Here is an 18,167-nt window from a genome sequence, read left to right on the forward strand (position 1 = left end):
ATACTCCGCTGAAGGCTTCCCTGTCTTTAGGCGGGGGTCGATAGCGGGCAGAAATAGTGCCTGCAGCCATTGTTTCTGCGAGTTTATTATTATTTTTTTCACTGTTTGCCGCGTCAGCCAAATGGAAATCGCGCCTTCTCCTGTCCCCTTACACAGTACTTAAACAGGTAATAGCAGGTCTTTTCGATTTAGTCGCACTCGACTTGCCAGTTCCGTAAACTTTTTCGAGGCAGTATACCGTGTGTGTACCTTGCAAGTTCAGGCAGTTCACGCGTATACCTTGGCATCAGCTGCTTCCAAAACAAGCAATCTTGCGCGGGCCTGTTCGTCGACTCACCATATACTGTGGCCACCAAATCGCGGCCAGCTGTGCGGCGCCTTTATCAGCGGCCGCCAACAGCCACAACCGCGTGAAGAAATTTCGCCATCAGTTCACACCAGGAACGCGTCTGTTTTCTGAACCAATCGCTGCGCTTAAGCCGCGGACTTTCTTTACTACGTCCACTGAACTGCTGCCCGCGCGAGTCGACCTATCTGCTGAGGTGTACAAACGTGACGTCAGGAGCAGTTGCCCGCTTCGTCCCTTCCAAACGGCCGCGGCTTCACTAAAGCGGCAGTCGTATGTGCCTTCGACTTAACGCGGGACAGTCGCCATCTTGCTGCCCCTGCTCTTCGGAGAGTGCGAGCCAGGCAAGAACACCCGTTCCACCGTAGGGGATCACTTTTGCGAAACGAGTACGGAAAGATCTTGGAACTGAAAAAAAAAAGAGAAAAACGAATGCGAAAGTGCTGCACTTCCTGATAAAGTGGGCGGTCCTATTTCAACCGTTTATTTCTTTGACTTCCAAAAAGGAAAAAAAAAAATGGAAGAAGCATATTTTTCTCTGTTAATTTCTCCCCGTTAACTGAGCCTGACTATTCTCTTCAAGAGGGCGCTCCTTGCAGCTTTGCAAGCATATTCCGCGCATTCCTGTAGCCGTAAGTGTTCGCAGTAACATAAAACAAGAAAAGTTACGGCGGTCACTTAAGGTTCGTACTTGCTGCGAAGGCGAAAGCATCCTTTGACCTCATAGAGGCCGTTGACCTTAAGGCCTTTACCTTTTGCCTGCTTGACCTAAAGTCATTTCAACCTAAAGGCCTTTGACCTGACGGAGTGCCTTCGACCTAAAGGCTTTTACCCTGAAGGCATTTACGGTAAAGGTCTTTATCACTGTCACTAACGACCGTCGTCATTTTAATGCGCAAGCATTATATGCCCCATCGGCGACGAAATCCGGCGTTGTTGTCCAGCAGCAGTGGTCCGAAAACCCCAATGACGTCACCATGGTCTCGCATAACGTCAGCAGCAAACGGGTGATCTTGGGCAATGAAGCAAAGACATTGGACAAGACAGCAGTGGTAGTGATAGTGACACTGATAGTGGTAGTTTCGGAGCGATGAAGGACGTTACTGCTGTCTTGTCCAATGTCTTTGCTTCATTGCCTAAGGTGAAAACATTAGAATTTGTGAGGAGAGAGTTTTAGAATGGTGAGGGGGGGGGGGGGGGGGGGGCACCGGTTAGGGAATAAGGGAACGCCAGTGCGCATGCACAGAACACTAACCCCAGGGGCGTTATCATTCTGCCCATGCAAACTGGCGCTCCGCTGTTCCTCTGTGCCCCTAACCGATGGGGTCCGCCCGTTGTAAAAACTGATATACTGATGTACTGTCTCCTTCGCACGCAACAGCATTTCAGCGGCGGGTCCGATCCATTGGCGGCACGTGAACTGGGCGCCCTCGATATTATACGCGGTGTGGTCCTGTCACAAATCATCTCTTGGCAGATTTTCTCTCCGTGGGAGAAGGCGAAAGAAGTCAGTGTGACGCCGGAGTCAAGCATTCGGTCAACGTATAGTCTTTGTCAAAAGTTTAGAGCCCAGGGGATTTGCTTCTAAGCCTCGCAGTGGAACTCCTGTAACATTCGTGGTAGTCCTACCGATTGGAGGAGGCAGGACCAGAAATCTTTTTACCTTCAGCAAATTTGGAGCGCTGGTGATGCATTACGAACCAGACAGTGCTTCCGAAGCAAACCCCCTGGGCTCCAAACTTTTGACAAAGGCTGTACCTAATGAGATTTGTTTCCGGAGTCATCCCCGGCCGCGGAGGGAGCTTTGTGGCGCCGCCCTGGCGAGGCTCAGCAGCGAAAGCTCATCATCGGCAGCTGCCGTTCTCCGTGCCTCGATGGCTGGCTTTGTCGCCCTCCCAATCTTCGTGGTTGCCGCGTGCAGCTGTGCACTCTGCCGGACGCCGACCAATCTCTGATGCGTATACGCTGTAGTACGCGCAGTATATGTCGTGTAATCATTGCGCGGCTGTGCTGTTGTTTCAGCCGTCGCAGCTGCAGCGCCACTCTCTCTCCGAGATGAGCTTGTACGACCGGATCGACCCCCCCCCCCCCCCTTCCCTCCCCCCACGCGTGGTAGTTGCGGTTCCACGTGTTTCCCTTCTTTTTCTGCAGCAGCTGTTGGGAGGGCATCTCACTCGCCGGGAATGCGCTCACCGCGTTGCCAGATACGGGTTGGCGTTCGCCTCGTCAGCGTCGCGGTGCTGCCCGATTTGTCTTCCCGTCGTCGTATTTTTGCCGCCAGCGTATACGTCGCGTAATATGATTTACCAGCTCTTGTCTGCGCAGTGGCTTCTCGCGCGTTGCCGAAGGGATTCCAGCGTAACAGGCGCAGCTCTCAGTTCGCCGCCATTTCTTAAGCGTTCCTGACGCGAGCGACAGAAATAGTCAGCGCACCGCTAGTGTGTGGCTTCCTTTCGCTTTCCGACTCGGTATTTCAGCATGTACTAGGACACTTCGCTTGCTATTCCTGTTTACTCTGTCACGTTGTTGTTTTACCCTGACTGTACCGCTTGTCTGTATTCACTTTGATATGAATTTTATTTGAAGCAAAAATGTGCTTAGTTTATCTGTTATTTTCGCTAAACTCATTGCCATCGCACATGAATGTTCCATTGCTTTTTTAAGTGCTTTCTAGCTTCATTCTAACACATTTTCTGTATAATTTTATGGTAGTTATTATGAGTGATTGTAATTGCAGATGTTTTCATGTTTGTTCTGTTTTTTTTTTTGTTTCTTTATGTGAGATGCCGTTTCATTGCGCCTGTCAAGTGTATAGGGAGGCCTCCGGCTTTGTCAAGCTGTCGCTTGTGACAGCTTTTACTGCGGGTCTCCCGCTGCATGTATTCATTAGGCACAAATAAAACCATTATTATTATTATTATTATTATTATTATTATTATTATTATTATTATAAGACGTGTTTCAGTTTGAGTAGACTGTTTACCATCGTGGTAGGGAATGCATACCAGCTTCCGTCGCGTGCGCGCAACAATGCGCACATCACTGTGGGCCTTAGGTCGCTGTTTCGTCTTTTCCGTCTCGATTTAGGTGTATTTTTTTTTCTGGCCCTGATGGCCTTTTTACGGATGTTTTTTTTTTGTTCGTGTTTCGTTCTGACACGCCGTTGGGTTCATAATTAAATAGTTTTAAGGCGCAAAAAAACAGACAAGACACATAGGTAGGTAACAGGGCGAAGCGCCATTGGGTGTCTCTATACAGAGTCAGATGTGTTAAGTAAAACATTAAATGGTAAGTAACACCATTTGTTAAGTAACACATGTTAAGTAACATGTGTTAAGTAACATGTATTAAGTAACACATGTTAACACAAGTAATGTGTTAAGTAACACATTAATTCTCTGTGCCCTTTTCAGCTGTCGCAGCGGGTTTTCGTTACTATGAACTGGCCCAAACCAACGCTAACATGGTACTGGTTCAAATCCTCGTATCTTCAAGCTGTAGCTTTTTTGAACCCTGTTACTTTTTCTATTGCATTAACTGGAATCTTTGCCGTTAATTTCTGGTTGTGTAAATATTTTATTTTCAGCATAACATTTTGGGGAGAATGATGGCAGGACATTCAAAGGGAATACGTTCAGGTTGAGTTCACTGGCACGGGCCAATTTTCCATCCACGAGAAGTTCGGAGGCAGCCTGCGGCCTGGCCTCAGTGCAGCTGACTCTGAGCCCCAAGGACGGCCGCCTTTTGGTGGCGTTCAGCTCCATCTGTCGATACGCAGCGCCACAACTCGGAAGCGGCGACTCTGCGCCAGGTCTACACTGTAGTGCGCCAGCCATGGCGCCAGCCCTCGCCGGCACAACTTACGCGTGCTTCTTCCCTATGCCTCCGGCAACGTGAGGTGGACGCCGTTGCGGTCGAAGTCTGCGGCGTCCCTTCAAAGGAACCCGACCGCACCCCGCGCGCCCCCACATCTGGCGCGCTCTTTCCTTCTCCTCCCTTTTCCCTCTCGCAGCGGCGGGGCGCGCCTCCCGCGCTCCCCGCCGCAGCTCCGTTACTCAGAGAATAAACGGTTGAACAGAACAGACGTCTTGTCTTCCCTGAGGATCTCCGAGCAGCTTACGCCCCACAATTGGTGACCCGGTTTTTGACGCATCTAAGAAACGTAGTGCCAAGCCTTTCTCCACGCTGAAGACAGGACGTCCACTCACGCAGCTGAAATGGAACAAAATCAGCCACTTACGCCCAACCTCAACCAGACAACGCCAGATGTGCCCAGCGAAATCGTCTCTGCAGTCACAGTGCGTCTCCCACCGTACTGGGAACGCAACCCAGCCGTGTGGTTCCTGCAAGTGGAATCGCAATTCCAGCTTTCGAGAATTTCTTCACAGAAGCAGAAATTTCATCACGTGGTCGGCGCACTGCCATCAACAGCTGCAGAGGAGGTGTCCGACATACTCACCTCCTTCAGCACCAATCCTCCGGCACATCCATATGATGACCTCAAGGCAGCCCTACTGCAACGAACGGCCGCGTCCGAAAGGACGAAAATACAGCAGCTTCTCTCCGCGGAGGAGCTCGGTGACCGGCGACCCAGTCAGCTCTTGCGGCGGATGACGCAGCTTCTCGGTAGCAGTGCGCAGGCCAAGGACAATGCAGTGCTGCGTGAACTTTTTCTGCAGCGCCTGCCGTCCAACGTCCAAATGGTGCTTGCCACAGCCACAACCATGGACTTAACATCACTCGCCGCGCTAGCCGATAAGGTGATGGAAGTGGCCACCCCGCACTTGACCGTCGCTGCCGTCAGCACGCCCACACAGTCGTCGCCGTTGGCCGTCCCCATCAGCACTCCTCAGCCGTCGCATATTGCATCCAGCACCGCTACGCCTTCCGATATTGACCGCCTCTGCTTCCAGCTCGAAAAACTGATTGCGGCAACCACGCACTCAGAGCCGCCTCTACGCCGTGGACGCCAACGTCACCGTTCCTCAACGCCTGGACAGCGCGGACAGCGTGAGCGAAGTCCATCCACAGGCCCACGCATCTGCTATTACCATCGTCGCTTCGGCGCCAACGCCCGCCACTGCCTCCTGCCTTGCAGCTGGACGGAAAACCGGCCGGCCGACCACTAGCGGCGACGAGCGGTCTGTGCCGAGAAGAGTGTCGCCTTTTCCACGTCTACGACAGAACCACCGGACAGAAATTCCTTATCGACACCGGGGCCCAGGTGAGCGTTCTCCCAGCCACAAAAGCAGAGCGTGCTTCCGCTGCAATTTCGTACCTGCAAGCAGTGAACGGAACGCGCATACCTGTTTACAAACAGCGCTCTGTGACGCTCAACCTCGGGCTTCGAAGGGTCTTCCGGTGGGTATTTCTAGTCGCCGACGTTGGTTCTGCGATAATTGGTGCCGACTTTCTAACGAAGCACGAGCTCCTCATCGACGTCAAGCGGAAGCGCCTCATTGACTCCGCAACGAAACTCTTCATTCACGGCATAGCAGCGCGCGCAACTACCGATGTAGCACCCTCATGTGCTACAGTTGCCAAAGAGCCGTTTGCAGCCCTGATTAATGAATTTCCAAAGCTAACGTCACCCCCGGATTGGACTCAACCCGTCTGCCACGACGTTCAGCACCACATCATAACATCGGGACCACCTGTTTTCTCTCGCCCACGACGCCTGGCTCCGGACAAACTCAAGGTGGCCCGTGCAGAATTCGAGCATATGCTGGAACTTGGCATTATTAGACCTTCATCCAGCAGCTGGGCATCTCCACTCCATCTTGTCCCGAAGAAGTCAGGAGACTGGAGACCATGTGAAGGCTATCGTTTTCTGAACACCAAGACCGTCCCGGACCGATACCCATTGCCCAACATACAAGATTTCACGTCTTCTCTGCACGGTGCAACCATCTTTTCGAAAATCGATCTTGTTCGGGCATATCATCAAATCCCTGTAACAGAAGAAGATATCCCCAAAACAGCGATCACGACACCATTCGGACTGTTTGAATTCTTAAGGATGCCATTTGGACTTCGCAACGCTGCGCAGACTTCCCAGCGTTTCATCGACTCCGTCGTACGTGGCCTTCCCTTCGTGTTCGCCTACGTGGATGATATTATTGTGGCAAGTTCATGTATTGAAGAACACCTGCACCATCTCCGCCAACTTTTCGAGCGTCTTTCGGCTAACGGCATTGTTGTCAACACCGAAAAGAGTGAGTTTGGGCAACCAGCTCTCGTATTCCTCGGCCATCACCTGGACAACAACGGCATCCGCCCGCTTCCCGAAAAAGTGAAAGCAATCACCGAGTTTCCCAAGCCCACTTCAAGCACGAAGCTCCGCCAGTTTCTTGGCCTCGTAAATTTTTACCGCCGATTTATCAGAAACTGCGCCACCCTGCTTGAACCACTTGACCGCATGCTGTGCGGCAAGCACTCGGCGAAAACGCTACACTGGGACACCACGGCGGACGATGCCTTCAATGCCATCAAGCGCGCTCTGGCCGACGCCACTCTACTCGCCCACCCAAACCCCGATTATCCGCTGGCACTCATGACAGACGCTTCCAACACTGCGCTCGGAGCTGTCCTTCAGCAGCAGGTCAGTGGCGTGTGGCAACCCCTCGCATTCTTCTCAAAACGCATGACTCCTGCCCAGACACGATACAGTGTTTTTGGCCGCGAACTTCTCGCCATATACCTGGCAGTGCGTCATTTCCGCCACTTGCTTGAGGGCAGAGCATTTACCGTTTTCACGGATCACAAGCCTCTTACTTACTCAATTGGCCGTCCTGCATCCCTATATACGCCACGGGAAGTGAGACAACTTTCCTTCATATCAGAGTTTTCGACTGACATCCGACACATCAGTGGTGCCGACAACACCCCGGCTGACGCCCTCAGTCGCGTCGATGCCGTCACACGCAGTCGTTCCGAAACATCGACTTCGTCCTCCTTTCCCTTCGACATACATGAACTGTCTGCAGCGCAAGCAAGCGACCCCGAGCTGTCCCGCCTACGTACAGCGCAAACATCCCTGAAGCTCGAGACAGTCCTCATTGAAGACGTGCCAATCGTTTGTGATACCTCCACAGGTACGCCAAGGCCCGTTTTGCCCATCCATTTCCGCAAGAAAATCTTCGAATCCTTGCACACCCTTTCCCATCCTGGAATTCGTGCAACTCAAAAGCTGATCAAATCCCGCTTTGTCTGGACCCGCATGAACACCGACATTCGCGACTGGGTCCGCGCGTGTGCACCCTGCCAACGTGCGAAAGTACACCGGTACCCTGTGCCCCCAACGCAGCGTTTCCTGCAGCCCGACGAACGCTTCGCAGTAGTCCATATCGACATCCTTGGCCCCCTACCCCACTGCCAAGGTTACCGGTATTTATTGACATGCATCGATCGCTTCACCCGATGGCCTGAGGCTACACCAATCGCCGACATCACAGCAGCCACTGTCGCCGCGGCCTTCGTCTCTACTTGGGTAGCGCGGTTCGGCTGCCCCACAACCATCGTCACGGACCGCGGTCGCCAGTTCGAGTCATCGCTTTTCACAGAACTCCTCAAACTGCTCGGAGCAGCACGGCTACGGACTGCATCTTACCATCCACAAACAAACGGACTCGTAGAGCGTTTCCATCGGCACCTCAAAGCAGCACTTACGGCGCACGGACCCCCCGTCAAGTGGCTCGAAGCTCTTCCGCTCACGCTGCTCGGAATCCGATCTGCCTTCAAAGAGGACCTTTCGTGCGCCTGTGCCGAGCTTGTTTATGGAACCTCCCTTCGTCTTCCAGCCGATTTCTTGGAAAGCGCGAAACCCGCCGTCCCGTCCACAGCAAGTGAATACGTCGACAGGCTCCGGCATATCCTCCGCCACCTTCAACCACAGCCGACGCGAGAACACCAACGCACTGTGTACGTGACTCCAGACTTAAACACAGCAACCCATGTTTTCGTGCGTTACGGCCCTGTGCGTGGTTCCCTCCAACCACATTATCTCGGCCCCTTCCGCGTCCTTGAGCGCCGTCCTTCCACTTTCCTGGTAGACTTGAACGGAACACGAGATGCAGTGGCGCTCGAACGACTCAAGCCAGCGTACATCGAGGCCCCAGTCTCTTGCGTTTCGGCGCCTGCACTTGCGACAGCCCCATTCATTTCCGACCGACAGCAAGCACCACCGGCTCGTCGCGTCCACTGGCATCCCAGCTGCCCAAAGAAGTAAATCGTTCGTCGCCTTGGCTTCCTCTCTCGGGGGGGAGCCGTGTAGTGCGCCAGCCATGGCGCCAGCCCTCGCCGGCACAACTTACGCGTGCTTCTTCCCTATGCCTCCGGCAACGTGAGGTGGACGCCGTTGCGGTCGAAGTCTGCGGCGTCCCTTCAAAGGAACCCGACCGCACCCCGCGCGCCCCCACATCTGGCGCGCTCTTTCCTTCTCCTCCCTTTTCCCTCTCGCAGCGGCGGGGCGCGCCTCCCGCGCTCCCCGCCGCAGCTCCGTTACTCAGAGAATAAACGGTTGAACAGAACAGACGTCTTGTCTTCCCTGAGGATCTCCGAGCAGCTTACGCCCTACAACACAGTGCCATTCCTCTCGCAGAGCTCCTCGCGGGCTTCCCTCTCCGAATTATGGCACGTGCATTTCTTCGAAAAGGTGTTCGTTGTGTTACTGTGTAAGTGCCTAGAGTTGCGCGTTTGTTTTGCCTGCGTGGCTCGCGCCTCTATTGGCTAAACGTGATCGCGTGGTTCAGAAGCATCCACGCATTGCAGAGAAGCCAACTCATTCGCATCGTTTAGCACTGGACCATTGCTGACCGTTCATTCGTACTCCTGCCGTTCTCGTGCTTTGCGGCATTTCTTCTCTGTTCCAGCGCACATGCTCACTGAAAACCGTTTTCTTATCAATAGTGCGTGTAGGGGTGCGTTTATTCTGTGTCCTCGGGGAGACTGAGCCGCTGAGACGGATTTTGCAGCTATTCAGGCGTAGCCAGCACCAAGAGAGCGGGCCAACTTCGTCGTCTTCAGGCGCAGCGTGGTGTTCGCGCATGCCGGTAGCGGAACCCACGAAAGTTGGCACAACACACACGCAGTTTGATCACAAACGCTCGCCGATTGTTAAAAGGAGAACGTTTGTGATTTGTGGCGCTTTCAACAGATGCCGCCACCCGTCGACCACACGGCGCGTATTTTCGTGACTCTTTGAGATAGGCCTTGGTGCAGCCGAAGCGTTACTAGCAAGCTGTGTCATTGGAAGCAACACAAATATGCCTAGATTAAAGCAACTTCGACAGCCAGAATCAAGCGTACTAACTTAGCCTGCACTTGCTCTAACCAGTGCACCAAGTCCGCCTCCTGCGTGCTAGAGTTGCGGCTTTCCCTCATAATTTGGATGCCTAGGGAAGCGTTATGGCGTACAAACGCGCAACTGTGGTACCGAACAGTAACTCTGGGTGTTCGTAGATTGTCGCGCCATCTGCATACAACAGTGATCTGCACGAATATTGGAAAGTTTCATCGCGTTGCAGCTGTGCCTGCTTACCGCTCAGCTCGTGCAGTAGCTCGGCGGTGCTGCCTCGAACTGCAAGTTTCCGAAGACTTGGCGCAGCCGCAGTGCCCGCAATTTGGTCGAAAGCTGCCTTTGCATTTTTTGAGCAGTGGCTCGGCAAATGAAGGCAGACGAACGTGCATTGCTGATCGATGCAGCAGAGAATCCCCTGCTCGCGTTTTACTGCCTACAATTGTCCCCGTAGGATTGGTTGGGATCCTCGACATCCTTGCCCAGCCAAGAATGGCCGCTGAGGCTGCCTGACCTTTTTTTTTTATATAGCTTTTACCATTAGCCACTCTCAGATCTCGTCTTCTCCGTTATTACTAGGTAGTTAAACTTTTTAGGCCCTTCACACCACTGTGCACTTTCCACGTTTTTATTAAATCCCACAGAAAACATTTCCTATGCCTTGTGCTTGGCGCATGGTGGCCGTAGATGCCTATGTGCCATTAAACCGAACACAACACAAACACGCAATTGTCCCCGCAGTTAAAAGCGCGGTCTGTGGCACTGACCTTACCCCCTCTGCTGATAGCCTCTCGTCTTCCGCCCACTCTCTCTTCACCCTCCTTTCGAAGCTCACCGCCGATCTCTCCCTCGGACACCCGTGCGCTCTCGCCTCGTCTTGTCTGTCGCAGCTGCCTCACGGCGTCACACACGGTGGCCATCGGGCACGCTTGCGCGAGCCGGCCCGTCTACGCCGCCGTTTTCCGCATCGCGCTTCGAAGTCCCCCTTTGCTCTGGTTTTTTTTTCCTTCTGTTTTCCCGAAAGGACATTGACTTTCCATCCAAACTTTCTCTTGTTCTTGTCCGAGTAGTAGTCAAGCGGGAAACTGCAGTTCGCTTCCTTTTAACTTGTTTCAACATCGCACTATGGCGTGGCAGTCTCAGCCAGCCAGTAGCGAAGTGCGTTGTATTCCTTATTGTGTATCGAGACCCTCGCCTCTTGTTTTTCGTGGCATGTACTTTCCAAGGTAGACAATAACGTTCTGTTCCGGAGCGCTAACATGCGTTCCGAAACAGCACGTGGAATTGGTCGGCCTGTGTTTGTGCTGTGGACGTCCCTTGAGGTGTGTACAGTGCTGCGCAAGCATAATAAACGAGCACGAAATGAGACCCGCGCCTACACCGCGGCAAGACATTGTACCCGCGACCTTGTTTCGCCCCGCCAACGCCCTCTACACTGATTGGTTTAGCCACGGCGCTGTGGGGCTGCATTCCACGAGCAGCGGAAACGCGAGGACAGCCACAAACGTATAACTGTCAACGGGGCCAGTATTGCATTTCCCCACCCCTGTAAGTTCACATTTTTATTGTTTTTTTTTTTTCTTTTTCGAAGAAGTGTTTGGTTTGGTTTATTGGAGTTTAACGTCCCGAAGCAACTCAGGCTATGAGGGACGCCGTAGTGAAGGGCTCCGGAAATTTCGACCACATGGGGTTCTCTAACCTGCACTGATATCGCACAGCACACGGGCCTCTAGAATTTTGCCTTTATCGAAACTCGACCGCCATGGCCTGGATCGAACCCTCGTCTTTCGTGTCAGCAGCCGAGCGCCATAACCACTGAGCCACCGCGGCGGCGGAGAAGTGTGGTGAACTCGGCTCTCATTACTACTGCTGTCTTGAATTCATCGGGCTGCTGACCTGAACTGGGCCGTCGGTTTCTAGGAATTTCTGAGGGGCGCTTACCAAAGGTCGTGTATGCCACCCGATCGCGGCTGCGTAATTTGCGGCTCGTTCGGTGTTCTTTCTGCTAGCAGGAGTGCAGTGGAATGACTGGAGCAAACTGACATGCCTCTGGATAGGAGCGGTCACCTCCTTTCCGGCCTGGATGGACAACAGGCGCCGCCTGCGATGAAGTCTGACCGAAGGACGAAGTGGCACTCTGTCCCCGGACAGTACAGAGGGCGAAACCCTTCCCTATAATACTTTCTCTGCGTGTTTCGGGCTGAACACGCGATATCTAGCGATAACATTAGGTTAAAAATGGTCTGGGTGTAAGCATGTTCAGTTAAACTCGTAGGATTTCACCGTCATTTATTTCCTTCCTAGTGGCAGCGGCTTTGGGAGCTGCGGAACACACAGTTCGGCTGCTCTAGACATGCGTTTTGCCCTCTGTACACTTCGCCATGCATTGACAGTAGCAAATCGGCAGTCCACTGGCCAGATATATGGTCTGGTCATTCAGTCACACCCGTACCGCGGTTTCTGAGTGATACCGCTATTCCGGAGCTAATTTGGCGGCGTGGGTCAGCGGGACGCTTGCATAACTTACCGCCCAGGGCGCTATTCGTATGCGAGCTCGTTTCCACCAGCCGACGGCCACGTACAGTTTTAACGGAGTGCGTATGCAAACGAAGCTCATTTCGCCGCCTGCTCCGAGGGGGCGACGCCATTGTTCGGGCACAAACTTTCCTCGGTCGCCGATTAAGCGACCTCGCGCCACCGGAGCGCTGCGATGGCATCTATGTAGGGAGGCCGCCCTGTTCTCCTGGCTTGGCTCGTTGGCCGTGCTTCTTACTGTCATTGGAACAGCGGGCTGGGGGTTAAACCAGAGGAGGCTGCAGTGATGGTCGGCCGCACGCGAACCCGTGTGAACCGGGGCCGAGCGGTTCTCACGCAGAGATCACGTGTCCGATAGCGGGCCCCGCACCTCGTGGACACCCCGTAATCGCGTCTTGGCGGTCGACGGTTCCGGGAGCGACCTTTTTTTTAAGACTCGTCCACCTAAGAATACTTTGATGCGGCTTGTGTAGCGTAAAAAAAATAACCATCCGTGTTTGTCCCCGCCGAAGGCACCGCGTCCGCGCGTTCGTCGTTGCAGTTTGTTCGCGGTCAGTATACCTCGTTATGTGGACACCCAGACCTTAGTGCCGTTTCTTGACCAGCCGGTTATACAGGTACGGTGAGTGGATGGGGTCTGTGGGATAATTCTGGGAAGGTGTACGTGTCTTGCGTCGTTCATCGCAACCGGCGGCATCGATCGTGCTGCTCACGCGGTATTCCTCTCTCGTGTCTGCACCAGGCTCTTAATTCGCGCCGTGATCGAGTGGGGGCACTCGACCGTGTGGCGTGTCTAGTGCGGGGACTACTGCTGCGCCCTTCCGTCCCGTCCACGACTGTCGAAGCCTTAAAGGGTCTACCGCGTTCTGATCACGAAGAGACCACTCTCCCTGAGAGCGGAGCTGTTGTAAGCTAGAAAACGCAAAAAAAAAAAAGAAAATGAAGTATACAGGTGGCGCCATCACCGGTCGATTTCGGAGGCAAAATATGTGCGTCGACATCGAGTTTCTTCTCGGATCTCGGAGTCTACGCTGCACCGCCATTCACTTCCAAAAACGGTGGCAGCCCGTCGTCCCTTTCGGTAAGGACGTCACGCGTTTGAATGCAGTCGCGGGAAGAATTTCAAATCGAACTTTCTCGCCGACGAATGCGTCTTCTTCTACTGGACAGACCGCAACACGGCCAGAAAGAGCCACACAACCAGTTTTTACTCGGGAGGACAATAACTGCGTGGAGTTAATGGACTCAGTGTCCCTTTAAGCAACGTGACCATCTGAACTGTTTCTATCTTTCAGAAAGCTCCGAAACAAGAGGAGACGGGCGAGGTTAAAGGTGGACTGAAGAGGAATCTGAACTCGTATTCTTACCGCGGGAACTCGATCTACACGTTCCGAGCGTTCTTGGAAACCTCTAATTATTACCCTGTGCGGCCGATTTCCCTAATTTAAATCGGATTAACGTCGGGCTCCGACTTTTTTTTTTGAATTCCCTGCAAACGGTGGGAGGAGTCGACCAACCCTTCACCCTGTCCCTTGGTGGCTTGCCGCTCTGCTATCGGCTGAGTGACACGTAGTGATCGGCGAAAGCAAAGAGTCCACGCGTATTTTTATTTCCGTGGGCCTGATTTGCAGCTGTGTAGTCTCTGACTAGACCTATTTATTCGCGGAAACCTAAAAGAAACAAAATAAAAGTGAAAGCAAAGTCGACTGCCTGAAAGGCACTCCATGCGCTGGTCGACTCCTCCCACCGTACGCGGAGAATTAAAAAAAAAAGGCGGGAGCCGGACGTTAATCCGATTTAATTAGAGGAATCGGCCGCACAGAGCAATAAAGCGATGTTTCTAAGAATGCTGGGAACGCGTAGATCGAGTTCCCGCGGCAAAAAGACTTGTTTTAAGCTCTCATCGGGCGTGTCGACGTGGATTGCGAGCAACCGTTCAAGTGAAGCCCTGTGCACGTCGTGTTTCCGAGGCGGCCCAGCTATGATTGGAATCCATAACTTGTCACCTCCAACTTCGCTCCGCGAAAGGACGTGCTACGCGGCTTTTGAAACAGACAAAAAAATTAAATTGCCAGGCGAGTGAGTGAGGACGCTTTATTCAGAAAATAGTAATTTATGGAGCTGCATTTTGTATCTTCTCATTACCGTTTCCTCTCCTTTGGTCCTCTGTAATTGGTCGCCGATTTCTGCTGAATTGGTCCTTGGGGCGGGAGACAGCAATGAACGAGGACCGTAAGAGAGTAAGGGGAAACTAAACGGTACGAAATACGAGGGGTATCCGGGCTATCGCAAGGCGGGTGGTATGATCCTGCTGGGCGTACTTACGCAATGTTTGCACCGAACTCCCCGTTACAGCTGGCGTCAGGAAATAAGGAGCGGTTCCCTAGAAGCTGCGCAGAAGCAGTCCGGTAATGACCTCTGGCCACACACCCTGGGCCTCCCTTCGGGTGCGGAAACAGTGGGCGAGGTCGAGCCACGTCACAAGCAGGGCTCACTTGCGAGGTGCTTGAGAATTGTACTTCCGGTATTGCTGGCTACACCGTCGAGTTTTAGCTCAGTGCCGACAAACTCTGATACGTAGTACAGGCGCAGTGAGGTCATTTTGTAAACAGGGTGTTTCACCTATAGGACTTTACACAATTTTTAAAAATAGGCTCTTGAGTTAAAAGAATGGTTTTAATACACAGCCGATTTTATATACAAGGTGTTTAACCCAAGATTTTACGCAATTCTTAAAAATAGGCCTTTTCAGTTAGAAGAGCGCTTCTTTCGGCGTAGCATTGTCACCGTTGAAGTGGATCAGAATACAGCGATGGCGTGCTAACTGACAGGATGGTTAATTAATATTGAATAGTTAACTTTTTAACTCTTACTATGAGGCTCCTTAATTATTTAGAGTCGTGTAGCTCACCGCAAGTAATATCCGTATCAGTTTCTAGAATTTCGAAAACGCGGTTACCTTCGGCTCTGTGGCCCAACAAGTTTTGCCTACATCGCGCCAAAATACTCGCGCTTTCGAGAAGCTTGCAGGCAAAGCAACCTCTTCAGAGCACGTAACTCGTCGCAATAGCCAAAATTTGTTGGGCCACAGCGGCGGGGGTATCCGCGCACTACCTGGGTTAAGTAGTGTTGCAGTCTACAGTTGGGGTCTAGGTGTTCGTCGCTGCGACTTTGCCCCGTCTTCTGAAATCCGACGTCATGGTACCGCCGCATGGAGGCATGTGCCTACTGAACAGCTGGCGACTGTGTGCACTACTTCCCCCAACGCTAAATCTTTCATGCTCATTATCATGCCTCCACGCCTCATCGCAGTTTTATGCACACACTCGTTCAGTCGACTTTATGGAACGTTGCTCTAGACTAACCTCGATTCGCTCTAGTCCGCTGCTGCCTGTTCCCAAGGCCTGCCATCTTCACCGAGAAAACAGTGACGATGCACTGCACTTTGCGGAACAGTATGCCCCGTTCGAAGCGGGAAATAAACGCTAGACTTCGAGGAGGGGATCGTTGCGGACACTGAAGCCACGCGCCTCCCCTTCGCCTCTCACTGCCCTGCGGCGCACATTGGATCAGCTGCTGCTATCAGCGCTATTTATTGCCGCAACTCCCAGTCGCCGCCGCCGTGGGAGTGTTGTGGGGCAGAAAAACGGCGTCCCCTTCACGCTCCCTGCATCTGTAGCGACGTGGCTTGGTTTTCGCCCATAGAAGGCGTGTAACGCGGCGGGGCCCGGACATACGCTGTCCCCTCTTGCGAAGAGATCTTATCAGTCTCACGAGGCAGAAGGCTGCGCCCAGGCAGCAGTTATTTTCGCCTCAATTTTCGGGGCCGCTCTTCGCTCTGGAGGAGAGGCTCTTCTTCCTGCGGCGCGGTTGCTGCCTCCCTGTCACTGTTCTTCCATTTCTGTCCGCTGCCGCCGCTCTTCCGCCTCCACTCCGATGCTCTTCGCGTCTTCTCTGTCAGCCTCTGCTCTCTTGGCTTAATCCGTCTGCGGGCGCTGATGCCCAGGTCGCGATTTAGGGAAGAACCGGATTCGTGGTGCCCAGGGGACCGGGCTTTCGGTACCGTTCGGGTGCAAAAATAACTGGGACCGCAGCTTCGCAGGAGGGCGCTGCGGACGCCAGTGAAATGCGCCCTCTCCGGCCGGCTCCGCATTTTTGTCCGGGCAAACTGGTCACCCCTCCCATTGAGTAGCTGCGCGAGCAGCGCGCTTTCTCCCGAAAAAAAGCGAGTTCTGCACGTACTTTGCACGTGTTGGCTAGCCTGCAAATCTCTTTGTGCAGTCGCGAGCTTTTTTGGCTTTTTCCCCTCTGCTTGAACGCTGACGAGCTTCAGAGGATTAGAAAAATGTACAGGGGCGCTAGAAAGAAATGCGAAGAGCACGGCGCCCACGCGCTGCGTAGTCGGAATTTATCTTTAATGCGTTTTTATCTCGGTAGTAACAAAAAGACGCTAGAGGGGTACGTTATTGTATCACGGATGTCTCTAGCGTATGTGTGTTGCGAGCCAAGTATAAGAGTGACGAAAAAAAATTCCAACAGCGGAGCGCCTAGGCACCGCGCTGTTCGCATTTCTTTCTGTCGCAGCAGTACGCTCTGAGATGTAGGTTAAAAGAAATAGTGGAGAGTGATTTTTTTTTCGCCGCGCAAACTTGAAAAAAAAAAAAACTGCTAGTGGATCAGACCCACTCCGTGAAGCAGATGGTTGACGAAAAAGCCGGTACCGTAACGGCGAAATGTGTATCGCAAGTAAATGACGAGATCATTGAAGACATGGAATTCGAGGTAAATACCATTTTTTTTTTTGGCGCAGCCATCTTCGCAAGATACCTAATATCGTTGGGTGGCTGAGCAGTTCGGTGCATGCAGGTTTGTTGGCCAAATAATAAGGATTTTTTTACGTGTTTCGCTGAATAATAATGGAAATAATTTTTATTTTAACTTAAAATAAAGTGGCCTTAAGGAGACATGCGAGGCTGAAGAGAAAAACGAAAACACGCACGAAAAGCTCCTACCAGCTGCTTGCTATATACGGCTAAGAGAAAAAATGCTCTAGTTTGGTCAAACGCTACAACAGAGATAAGCGGTTGGTATATTTATTTTAGTGCCAATTACAGCGCACGCGCATCCCCAAAACAATTAATTTGCAGAGCCATCGCTCATATGCAAACGCTCATTCATATGCAAGCAAACATTTTGATTATTTTTATGTTCAGAATTTTTTTACATGTAAAGCAGCATCCAAAATTGAGCCAGGCGTCACAAGTCTGATCATTGAGGCGATCACTGACCTTACCTCACATGCGTCTGCATAACGCCGCTAGCTGTTGTTGTCAGCCTCCAAAATAAAAAAATGGCAAAAAAATTAGTTTCGTTAGCGCGAGCTTTACTAAACACTGCATGCTTAGTGAATTAGAGCAAAAACTGCTCAGAATATTACGCGTCCAACATACCAAACGTGTTTAGCAACAGAAAAAATCTTACTTCACCCTGCCCACAGCAGTTATCGAGGCCTGCCGTTTCTCGTTCTCATCCATTTCATACAATTCCGGACAAACACTTTTGAATAGAAAAGAGTATGAACGCATTGTTTTTTTTTTTCATATACTGGAAGATTTCAGTATAGCAATCTCCCATTGATAGGCTTGCATTTTTTTTTCGTATTAACGTTTTTCCTATCGTCAACTGCTCGATAAGAGCAATGAAAAATTTTTAAGACCATTATCTTCAATATTTCTATTACTGTACGTTACAATTTTTCAATATTAATTTTTTTTCCCCAAGAATGTAGGACATGTCCAGGAAATCTATAGAATTCCACGGGCAGTCCTTGGCCGTTGATGTTCAGAGAACTACTGTGACAGCCGCTGGCACAACAAGTTTCTACACTCTTAGAACGTCGCGGAATCCCAAACCATGACTCAAAGCGAGCCACAACACCTCTTTTGTGCGCCCGCGAGCAGGACGGCGCGTGCTCACAATGAAAGAGAGGGT

The 18,167-nt window shown here is 52.1% G+C and overlaps 2 protein-coding genes across 5 annotated transcripts in view; both read left to right on the forward strand.

Annotated features, from left to right (window-relative positions):
• The window catches only part of LOC149361226 (uncharacterized), a 196,506-nt gene that overhangs the window by 91,293 nt on the left and 87,046 nt on the right, over window positions 1-18,167 (forward strand). The gene's annotated exons all lie outside the window — the stretch shown is intronic.
• On the forward strand, window positions 4,206-6,244 carry LOC149361228 (uncharacterized). Its single transcript, XM_089569472.1, has one exon. It carries the CDS (start codon window positions 4,564-4,566, stop codon window positions 5,473-5,475), a length of 912 nt encoding a protein of 303 aa, XP_089425598.1. The 5' UTR covers window positions 4,206-4,563; the 3' UTR covers window positions 5,476-6,244.

The sequence above is a fragment of the Amblyomma mixtum genome, chromosome 2, assembly GCF_055824585.1.
Source record: "Amblyomma mixtum isolate Tamu chromosome 2, ASM5582458v1, whole genome shotgun sequence".
Taxonomy (NCBI): domain Eukaryota; kingdom Metazoa; phylum Arthropoda; class Arachnida; order Ixodida; family Ixodidae; genus Amblyomma; species Amblyomma mixtum.